The sequence below is a fragment of the Brassica napus genome, chromosome C6, assembly GCF_020379485.1.
Source record: "Brassica napus cultivar Da-Ae chromosome C6, Da-Ae, whole genome shotgun sequence".
Taxonomy (NCBI): domain Eukaryota; kingdom Viridiplantae; phylum Streptophyta; class Magnoliopsida; order Brassicales; family Brassicaceae; genus Brassica; species Brassica napus.
This window is the reverse complement of record NC_063449.1, coordinates 47754109-47764418: the sequence shown is the minus strand read 5'-3', so window position 1 is coordinate 47764418 and position 10310 is coordinate 47754109. Positions and strand designations below refer to the sequence as shown.

At 36.5% G+C, this 10310-nt stretch overlaps 2 protein-coding genes and 1 non-coding gene across 4 annotated transcripts; all 3 read left to right on the top strand.

Moving 5' to 3' along the window:
• Positions 1–344: 344 nt before the first annotated feature.
• Positions 345–2850, top strand: LOC106430726 (phosphoglycerate kinase 3, cytosolic). The gene is made up of 6 exons (XM_013871517.3): positions 345–490; positions 618–834; positions 1371–1448; positions 1536–2114; positions 2183–2341; positions 2465–2850. The coding sequence occupies exons 2-6, from the start codon at positions 640–642 to the stop codon at positions 2657–2659; spliced, it is 1206 nt and encodes a 401-aa protein (XP_013726971.1). The 5' UTR covers positions 345–490; positions 618–639; the 3' UTR covers positions 2660–2850.
• Positions 2851–3114: 264 nt separating this feature from the next.
• LOC125589435 lies at positions 3115–3226 on the top strand. The gene has a single exon (XR_007325625.1). It is a non-coding gene; the product is annotated as a U5 spliceosomal RNA (small nuclear RNA).
• A 1575-nt stretch (positions 3227–4801) lies between these two features.
• On the top strand, positions 4802–7931 carry LOC106430725 (metal tolerance protein 9). 2 transcript variants are annotated; one of them, XM_013871515.3, is made up of 7 exons: positions 4815–5185; positions 5697–5809; positions 5901–6146; positions 6228–6308; positions 6388–6618; positions 6708–7046; positions 7505–7931. In XM_013871515.3, exons 1-7 carry the CDS (start codon positions 4993–4995, stop codon positions 7505–7507), a joined length of 1206 nt encoding a protein of 401 aa, XP_013726969.1. In that variant the 5' UTR covers positions 4815–4992; the 3' UTR covers positions 7508–7931. The 2 variants fall into 2 exon arrangements, with proteins under 2 accessions (XP_013726967.1, XP_013726969.1); XM_013871513.3 differs by lacking the exon at positions 7505–7931 and having other exon boundaries at positions 4802–5185; positions 6708–7222.
• The last annotated feature ends 2379 nt before the right edge of the window (positions 7932–10310 follow it).

Sequence of the window (10310 nt, the reverse complement as noted above, 5' to 3'; positions counted from 1 at the left end):
TGAAAATAAAATAAAAATGTAAGTATCTCAGTTGGTCGAAAATTGTCGTCTCTGTAGAACACACCACGATCAACCTTACACAACTCCACTGGAGGGAAAAATAGTGAGAACAAATGATTCGTCTCTCCGGCAAGACTTACGCTTCCCTCCGGTGCGGAGGTTTATCTACTACACTCCTGACTCCACACTGATCCGACGTTGAGAGTTTAAATGAAGAAAGATGAAAGAGACTAATAAGCCTTACAAATTACAAGTGGATTAGGCCCATTAAATCTCCTAATCCAATATTTAAAAGTTAAACGTAACCGGCCCAGAGAGAGAGAGAGAGTCAGTGGCAAAAACGTAATATATAATAACTTACTCTTCACGGGCCCACCATTTTTTTGGGTGTTCTCCACGCTGCTTTTATATACAGTCTCGTCGTCTCCTCGAAAGATCAGCCACTTCCATCTTCGTGTAGCTTCGTTCGTCTCTCTATACATCCACTCATGTGAGTATATTCTTTAGTTTATGCCTTAGAATCCTCATCCAATCGATTTCGATTAGAGTTTGCGCCATGTTTTGTAGATCTGTTTGATTCCTCCGTCAAATCTCATTTTCGCGAGTATTGTTTGCAGTGTTTTGTTTTGTTCAGCTGCTATGGCGACGAAGAGAAGCGTAGGAACGTTGAAGGAAGCAGATCTGAAGGGAAAGAGCGTGTTCGTGAGGGTTGATCTCAACGTTCCTTTGGACGATAACTCCAACATCACCGATGACACCAGGATTCGCGCCGCTGTTCCCACCATCAAGTACTTGATGGGAAACGGATCTAGGGTTGTTCTCTGCAGCCACTTGGTATGTCCTCCAGCTTATCTGTTTCGATCTGATCTGTTTTTTCAGCTCTTTTGGTTTTTATCACAGAGCTTCATTATTTGATCGGTGGACTATATAAGGCAGATGTTTTCGCTTTCTTACATGGGGTCTTTCTCCTTGGAACATTGATTTTCAGTTATGTTATTTGTTATTAGTGGCGTGTTACTTTTGTTATGTTCACCTCATATGCTAGCTTATCTGTTTTGATCTGATCTGTTTTATTAGCTCGTTTGGTTTTATAACAGAGCTTCTGTCTACATATGCAGATGTCTTCGCTTTCTTACATGATAGTTTAAGCCCTGTGTGAATCATTTGTATAAGTTTGGTCACTCTCATTGCAATTGAGGATGCTGGCTGCGATGTTATATTATGTTTGGTCACTCTCATTTGTATAAGTTTGGTCACTTTCTTACATGATGGTTTAATTATTCTTGGAGATTGATCAGCAGTTATATTATGTCTTAGTAGTGTTTCTTATTAGCTATTGGATGTCTCTGATCGAAGTTTATATGTTTCAGGGCCGCCCCAAAGGTGTTACCCCTAAATTCAGCTTAAAGCCTCTTGTGCCGAGATTGTCTGAGCTTCTAGGTGTCGAGGTTTGTGCCTCTTGTTCCTCTATACGAATAGAAGCTGTCAGTACTATGAGCTAACATTGTTTGTGACTTGTTGCACATTGTTAATAGGTTGTGATGGCCGATGACTCTATTGGCGAGGAAGTCCAGAAACTGGTTGCAGGACTACCTGAAGGTGGTGTTCTTCTCTTGGAGAATGTTAGGTTCTACAAGGAAGAAGAGAAGAACGACCCTGAATTTGCAAAGAAGCTTGCTGCTCTTGCAGATGTCTACGTTAACGATGCTTTCGGCACTGCTCACAGAGCCCATGCTTCCACTGAAGGAGTTGCCAAGTACCTGAAGCCTTCCGTCGCTGGTTTCCTCATGCAGAAGGAACTTGATTACCTTGTCGGAGCTGTGGCAAACCCCAAGAAGCCTTTCGCTGCCATTGTTGGAGGCTCAAAGGTTTCGACCAAGATTGGTGTCATTGAGTCACTCTTGTCCACCGTTGACATCCTCTTGCTCGGTGGAGGTATGATTTTCACTTTCTACAAGGCGCAAGGACATTCGGTTGGATCTTCTCTTGTGGAAGAGGACAAGCTTGACTTGGCCAAGTCACTCATGGAGAAGGCAAAAGCCAAAGGTGTCTCTCTTTTACTTCCAACCGATGTGGTTATTGCTGACAAGTTCGCTCCCGATGCTAACAGCAAGGTAACACTCGCATCATTGCTGTTGGCTCAATGGATCATGAACAAAATGTTTGTGTGAACTCTTTGCAGATAGTGGCAGCCACGGCAATCCCAGATGGCTGGATGGGACTTGATATTGGTCCAGACTCCATCAAGACATTCAGCGAAGCCCTGGACACAACCAAGACCATCATCTGGAATGGTCCCATGGGTGTATTTGAATTCGATAAGTTTGCAGCTGGAACTGAGGTACGACCAACTAGTACTGCAACTATATATTCGTCGTATGTTAACCCAAGTTTTATTCACCCTTTATAAATTTTCATGTATCTTCAGTGAAATAACCTGATCTCATGTCATGTTTATCACTAGGCCGTAGCAAAGCAACTTGCGGAGCTGAGCGGAAAGGGGGTGACCACAATCATAGGAGGAGGTGACTCTGTGGCTGCCGTTGAGAAGGTTGGTTTGGCAGACAAGATGAGCCACATCTCTACCGGAGGCGGTGCTAGTTTGGAGCTTCTCGAGGGTAAGCCACTTCCAGGAGTCCTCGCTCTCGACGACGCTTGAGAAATCTTCCAAGTTTCATTTCTCGTGTGTTTTTGTATGTGCAAGTCTGGGTTTACTGTGACCAGCTGAGCCAGCCACTTTTTTTGGAGTTTTTTTTAATAGTTTGTTGCCTTTCTCTAATAAAAAAAAATACAGATGAATACTACTAATCTCTGGCGATTTCAACTAATTATCAGTTTTTCTCTGGATGATCATCTCTCTTGGGTTACAAAAAACATTCGCAACAAACAAACACACACAGTGAACGCGTCATTTTCTGCCCAGTTAAACACACTACCAAACAAAGAAGCACACTACATCTGAAGCGTATTAGTAGTCTCAGAACGGCCCATAAAGTAAGTTTTCGGCCCAGTTAAACACACCACTAAATCAGTCCCACATCGAATAAAATCAAACCTAAACGTCGAAGGATTCAGGTACAAAAGCATCTGATGCTACACTGTAATAAACCATGGAGCCATGTAGTGAGCACAAAGCGAACTATTCTTTCGCCTTTTACTAAAGAATACCGTGTGCTCTCTATGCTAAATGGCATACACCTATTTTTGGAGGAGTTACTTCATTCCAAGTTAAACTCCATCAAAGTCATTAGTTCAAAAATGTTTCAATAATAAACTAGCTTAAAACGTTGCAGTGATAGTTTTTCTACGTAATAAATGTTCTTCTACCCGATAGAAATGCGATTATACAATGAACCTTAGATGGCATGAATAAGACGATGGATGTTACTGGCGGGCTTTTGGTCTAATCATGATAAAAACCGTTTAATTGTACCGAAGTTCCGCTAATTCTTACAAACCGGTTTACCCATTAACCGGCTCTATCAGTCGAGAACTTGCTCCTTGACGATCAAAAGAAAGCCGTCTTCATCCTCAGACGGAGAGCCTCTCACTGGATTCTCAATCCCTGTCTAGTCTCCGCAACCAAGAGAATTGAACTTATTAGGCGCATTTTCACCGCACATCTGCTTCACATTTAGTCTATGGACGATGCAGCAGCTAACGAGATTGAACAATGTTTCAAGGAAGGGGAAACAGAGAGAGCTTTAAGACGAGTAGTCGAATTGGATATACCAGAAGAGAAGAGCTCAGTGACGGACTTTGTTCTCTCTTGCAATCAAGAGACAGAGTGGAGATTGTCTCTCAACTTACAAACAGAATGGAACTTGCGGGTTATGATGTTGACTCGATGCTTCGATTCAGGCTTTTGAAACATCTTAGACGTAGAAGAAAAGGTCGGTTCCTCACAGATGATACATAGGTGATGAAATGATACATCAAGGTTTTGTTGAGAAGAGAATTTGATTTTGATTACAGCTCTCTTTAGCTTAGACATTACAGTAGAGTAGACGAATCTCTCTGGAACCAGAAGCTCGAGGGGAAAAAAATGTGAAGACCGAGTGTAAGAAGGTTAGAAGGAAAAGAATGGTTAATACGTAAATGCGTTGTATGCTTTATTTTTTTTACAGAGGCGTTCTTGCAAAATTTTCACTAGTGTACACTGATTTGTTCTGTATGATGTTAAATCTCTTTGAAATGAAGACTAAACATGTCTGAATATCTGGCTTCGATCCAATACGTGTTCCAAAATGTGTCTGAATCTCCTATAAGGACAGTTTGTCTTAATGCAGTTCCCTGAATCATTACAGTTTTGGTTTGTTCATATCATAAAAGGAATTTGCATGCTTGTTCCCTCTTTGATTCTTCGTTGTGGACCAGATGCAAGTTCACAAGCTTGGACAAAGGACCATATTGATATGATATATGATGTTGATGAGAGCTTGGTAAGAGCTGCGTAAAAGGTCAACTTAACTGTTTTTGGCAGGTTGTGCATGAGTAATTTGGTGTTCTTGAAGGCTTGATGACAACAACTGTCCAGTGTATTTTACTTATAACGTGATAACAATAACCTATGTGTGTTGGCCGTTGGGTTGTCATTTCTCTAGTAACCTATATATGTTATCTATGTTTATCTGAAGTTTCTATAAGTGGACAATACTCCTCGTTCATCTACGCTGGAAAGAAGGAAGAAATGGTCCACATTTCAGTTGCACCACCATGAGTCCACAGCCACGTATGTTATTCTTTCTCTTATCAAAATTATAAATGTATTTGCTTGGTTCATATCCATATCTCTCACACCTCTTGATAATACCAAATTTCTCTCAGCGATACGTTTTCTATATTTAAAAGGGGTCTGGATTTGTTTTATATGTATAAAAATAATTTACACTATTTGATATATAAATAGAGAGATTCCCAAAAATAAGCAACAATATTTGTTTGTCACGTAACTTCCCCCAGAAAATCAGCAGAGAAAAAGATATCGAGAATATGGAGACGACGAAGGAGCATCATCTCGGCGTTAGTGGACAGGACTACATTGTCGACCTTCTTCCGAACGATGACGATGACCGCTCGTCTCCACCGTCTTCGTGGCGTCTCAGCCTCGACACGTTCCGCCTCCCTTCTTCTTCTCCCCTGTCCTCTCGCCGTACTCGCTTGTCCCGTTATCTCCGGACTCCAAGTAAGTCTCCTTCATCGTCTCTTCTTCTAAATCTACCTTTCGTGTCTATGTTTACAATCCTTGTGATTCATATCATGACACTCTTTTTAACATTTTTTCTAGTAAATTGATTAAGAATCTAAACCCTACACGAACTCTTCCGTGATTAATTGCTCTGCAAGCAAACGTACGATTATGTTAGCCCTAAAGAGAACTCTAGTGTACTCGATTTAAAGTGATCAAGCTTTTTTTTGATGATATATTCTTTCTTTCCGAACATGGAGCATATGTCCGATTCTCTATGTCTCTTTAGTTGTTTTAAACAACAGTGATAACACAGAATCTTGATTTGTTTAAGTGTGGTGAGTACACAGTATCATATTCTGCGGAGGTTTTACGCATTGTAGATTGATCGAAAGATGATAAAAAAGCCATCACGGATGTCTCTATATATATATATGCTTTGAATCATCTGTGAACAGATACATAATCTTAGACATGGGTTTTGCTTTTTTTTCTTGTCGGAAATCAGAAAAGGAACGTAAAGTTTCTGAGTACTACAAGAAGCAAGAGAAGCTGCTTGAGGGTTTCAATGAAATGGAAACAATCAACGAAACTGGTTTTGTCTCTGGAGCTCCATCTGAGGTTTCCACTCTTATCCGTTCATTACGTTTCTTCTGGAATCTCTCTCTCTCTCTCTCTCTCTGTCTCTCATCTTGTTGATTGATTTCAACAGGAAGAGCTGAAGAAGCTAGCCAAGAGCGAGAGGCTTGCAGTAAACATCTCAAACGCAGCAAACCTTGTGCTTTTTGTAGCCAAAGTTTATGCTTCTGTTGAGAGTAGATCTATGGCTGTGATTGCTTCAACTTTGGACTCTCTCTTGGATCTCTTGTCTGGATTCATTCTATGGTTCACTGCAAACGCCATGAGCAAACCAAACCATTTTCACTATCCAATCGGAAAACGAAGGATGCAACCTGTGGTATATAGTCTCTCCTCTTCAAATAAGATGTATATATTTTTCATCAAAGTAAAAATCATGCATGGTTCTTGAACTTGGCAGGGGATCATTGTGTTTGCCTCTGTCATGGCAACTCTTGGGCTACAAGTGTTGCTAGAGTCAACTAGACTACTAGTTTCCAAGGTAATAAAATACACTATGGTTTACTTCTAGTAGTGGCATTATCAGTTACATGAGGTCTAATCATTTGCTTTTTTAACAGAATGGTCCCCATATGAGCAGCACCGAGGAGAAATGGATGATTGGAATCATGGCTTCTGCTACAGTCATCAAGTTTCTCCTCATGCTTTACTGCAGAAGTTTTCAAAACGAAATTGTCAGAGCCTATGCACAAGACCACCTCTTTGATGTCGTCACCAACTCGGTCGGTTTAGCAACAGCTGTCTTGGCTGTAAAATTCTACTGGTGGATTGATCCCTCTGGTGCTATTCTCGTAAGCAAAATCATCAAACCTTAAGACATTCTTGAAACTCTCTCTTGTAGCTTATGATTGAGAAAACTATTCTTCTTTTATGTTTTCAGATTGCTTTGTATACAATCAGCACATGGGCAAGAACGGTACTAGAGAATGTTCATTCGCTTATTGGACGCTCTGCACCGCCTGATTTCTTGGCGAAACTAACGTTCTTGATATGGAACCATCACGAGAAGATCAAACACATTGATACAGTGAGAGCCTACACGTTTGGGTCACACTACTTTGTTGAAGTTGATATTGTTTTGCCAGAGGACATGAGGCTGCACGAAGCTCACAACATCGGAGAGACTCTTCAGGAGAAGCTCGAGCAACTCTCTGAGGTCGAGAGGGCTTTTGTCCATATTGACTTTGAGTTCACTCATCGTCCCGAACACAAGTACAAGGTTTGATTTATCATCTGGTCCCATTAGTTAGAACCTATATCTTGATATTCAAACTTGTATTTGTGTTGGGTATGTGGACAGGGTAGTGTTGATTTATTTGGATATTTTTGTCAATAATTAGGAAAACCGAAAAAAAAAATCAAAGTTCAATAATGATAATAAGTTAATAATTTTTATTGTACTGTATATAATATTATTATTTTATTATAAGTTTTTTGAAAATGATTATTACAATAATCTTACAGTAACTACAATTTACCAATATCATATCACAATAGTTTTTTTACTTACATCACAATTAACTTTTATACAGTATATACGTTTACCTCTATTCATTTATATAAATCGGATCATTTGGATAATAAATATTAACCTCTTTTTTTTTACCACACTTAACCTCATATCGTATAATATAAATAAACTAAATCGAGAATGGACTATAAACTATCTGTTTGTAGTAAATCATAGAATAAATCCAGACAAGAGATCCAAGAGAGAGTCCAAAGTTGAAGCAATCACAGCCATAGATCTACTCTTCACTGAAGCATAAACCTTTGCTACAAAAAGCACAAGGTTCGCTGCGTTTGAGATGTGTACTGCAAGCCTCTCGCCCTTTGCAAGCTTCTTCAGCTCTTCCTGTTAAAATCAATTAACAAAAATGCTCCAGACACAAAACCAGTTTCATTGATAGTCTCCACCATCTCATTGAAACCCTGAAGCAGCTTCTCTTGCTTCTTGTAGTACTCAGAAACTTGTATTTGTGTTGGGTATGTGGACAGGGTAGTGTTGGTTTATATGGATATTATTGTCAATAAAAAATCAAATTTAAATAATGTTAATAAGTTAATAAATTTTGTTATAGTATATAATATTATTATTATTTTATTCTAAGTTTTATTGAAAATAACTATTACAATAATCCAATAACTACAATTTACCAATATCATGTCACAATAGTTTTTACTTACACCGCACTAAACTTTTATATATACGTTTACCTCTATTAATTTATATAAATCGGATCATTTGGATAATAAATATTAACCTCTTTTCTTACCACAATTTTAATATTAACCTCATATCTTAGAATATAAATAAACTAAATCGAGAATGAACTCTAAACCATCCATTTGCAGTAAACCATAGAATAAATCCAGAGAAGAGATCCAAGAGAGTGTCCAAAGTTGAGGCAATATCAGGCATAAATTTTGAGAAAAAAATTCAAAAATACGAAAATAATGTTTTAATGCATAGTTGCATTCTTCACTACATATGATGAACGTTAAAGAGGTTTGAAACTTTTGTTGTCTCTGTTTCTCTGGAAAATAACGATTTTATAGTGGTTAGTCCACCAATTTCAGGAGTATTATGAAGTTTAACTAAATTAATTGACAAAAAAATAAAACGATGCCCATGTACCATGAAATAAAATTTAATATACATTAATACAAATGTCTAATGTGTTTAGAAAGTTTAAAACAACAATAAAGATCATAGGCTTCAGTATATAGAATTTTTACAGAAAAACTCAATATTTTCGTAGAGGTTAACATATAGATTTTGAGAAAAATTAAAAAAATATAAAAATATTACTTTAATGCATAGTTGCATCTTTCACTAACATATGATGAAGTTCAAAGATGTTTGGAACTTTCTTTTCTCCGTTTCTCTAGAAAATAGGATTTTATAGTGGCTAGTCCACCAATTTAAGGAGTATTATGAAGTTTTAGTAAATTAATTGACAAAAAATTAAAACGATGTCCATGTACCATGAAAGAGAGTTTAATATACATTAATACAAATGTAGAATTTTTTTAGAAAATTAAAAACAACACTAAAGATCATATGCTTCAGTATATAGAGAATTTATCGAAAAAATCAATATTTTCGTAGAGGTTAACACATAGATTTTGAGAAAAATCAAAAATATGAAAATACTATTTTAATGCATAGTTGCATCATTCACTAACATATGATGAAGGTCAAAGAGGTTTAATACTTTTGTTGTCTCCATTTTTTTAGAAAATAACGATATTATAGTGGTTTTTTTTTTTTTTTTGAAACACAGCGATGTTACAGTGGTTAGTCCACCAATTTAGGGAGTATTACGAAGTTTTATTAAATTAATTGACAAAAACTTAAAACCATGCCAATATACCATGAAAGAGAGTTTAATATAAATTAATGCAAATGTAGAATGTTTTTATAAATTTCAAAACAACACTAAAGATCATAGGCTAGCATTTACCAAAAAATCCAATATTTTCGTAAGGAGTTAACACATAAATTTTGAGAAAAATTCAAAAAATATGAAAATACTGTTTTAATGCATAGTTGCATCATTCAATAACATATAACGATGTTCAATGAGGTTTGGAACTTTTGTTGTCTTCGTTTCTGTAGAAAATAGCGATTTTATAGTGGTTAGTCCACCAATTTAAGGAGCATTATGAAATTTTAATAAATTAATTGACAAAAAATTAAAGAAATGCCCATGTACCATGAAAAAGAGTTTAATATACATTGATACAAATGTAGAATGGGTTTAGAAATTTTAAAACAACACTTAAGATCATATGCTTCAGTATATAGAGCCTTTACCGAAAAATTCAATATTTTCGTAGGGTTAACACATAGATTTTGAGAAAAATTCAAAAATTTGAAAATACTATTTTAAAGCATAGTTGCATCATTCACTAACATATAATGATGTTCAAAGAGGTCTAGAACTTTTTTTTGTCTCCGTTTCTCTAGAAAATAGCGATTTTATAGTGGTTAGTCCACCAATTTAGGTAGTATTATGAAATTTTACTAAATTAATTGACAAAAATTAAATAAATGCCCATGTACCATGAAAAAGAGTTTAATATACATTAATACAAATGTAGAATGGGATTAGAAATTTTAAAACAACACTTAAGATCATATGCTTCAGTATATAGAGCATTTACCGAAAAATTCAATATTTTCGTAGGGGTTAACACATAGATTTTGAGAAAAATTCAAAAGTATGAAAATACTATTTTAATGCATATTTGTATCCTTCACTAACATATAATGATGTTCAAAGAGGTCTAAAATTTTTGTTGTCTCCGTTTCTCTAGAAAATAGCGATTTTATTGTGGTTAGTCCACCAATTCAGGGAGTATTATGAAATTTTACTAAATTAATTGAAACAAAATTAAAGAAATGCCCATGTACCATGAAAAAGTGTTTAATATACATTAAAACAAATGTAGAATGGGTTTAGAAATTTTAAAACAA

Bases quoted from the DNA above. Each gene is read 5' to 3' on its own strand.
- LOC106430726 (XM_013871517.3), top strand. From the start codon at position 640: ATGGCGACGAAGAGAAGCGTAGGAACGTTGAAGGAAGCAGATCTGAAG. The intron at 2,115-2,182 runs GTAACACTCGCA...AACTCTTTGCAG, and splicing joins CTCCCGATGCTAACAGCAAG to ATAGTGGCAGCCACGGCAAT. The intron at 2,342-2,464 runs GTACGACCAACT...GTTTATCACTAG, and splicing joins AGTTTGCAGCTGGAACTGAG to GCCGTAGCAAAGCAACTTGC.
- LOC106430725 (XM_013871513.3), top strand. From the start codon at position 4,993: ATGGAGACGACGAAGGAGCATCATCTCGGCGTTAGTGGACAGGACTAC. The intron at 6,147-6,227 runs GTATATAGTCTC...TGAACTTGGCAG, and splicing joins AACGAAGGATGCAACCTGTG to GGGATCATTGTGTTTGCCTC. The intron at 6,309-6,387 runs GTAATAAAATAC...CTTTTTTAACAG, and splicing joins CTAGACTACTAGTTTCCAAG to AATGGTCCCCATATGAGCAG.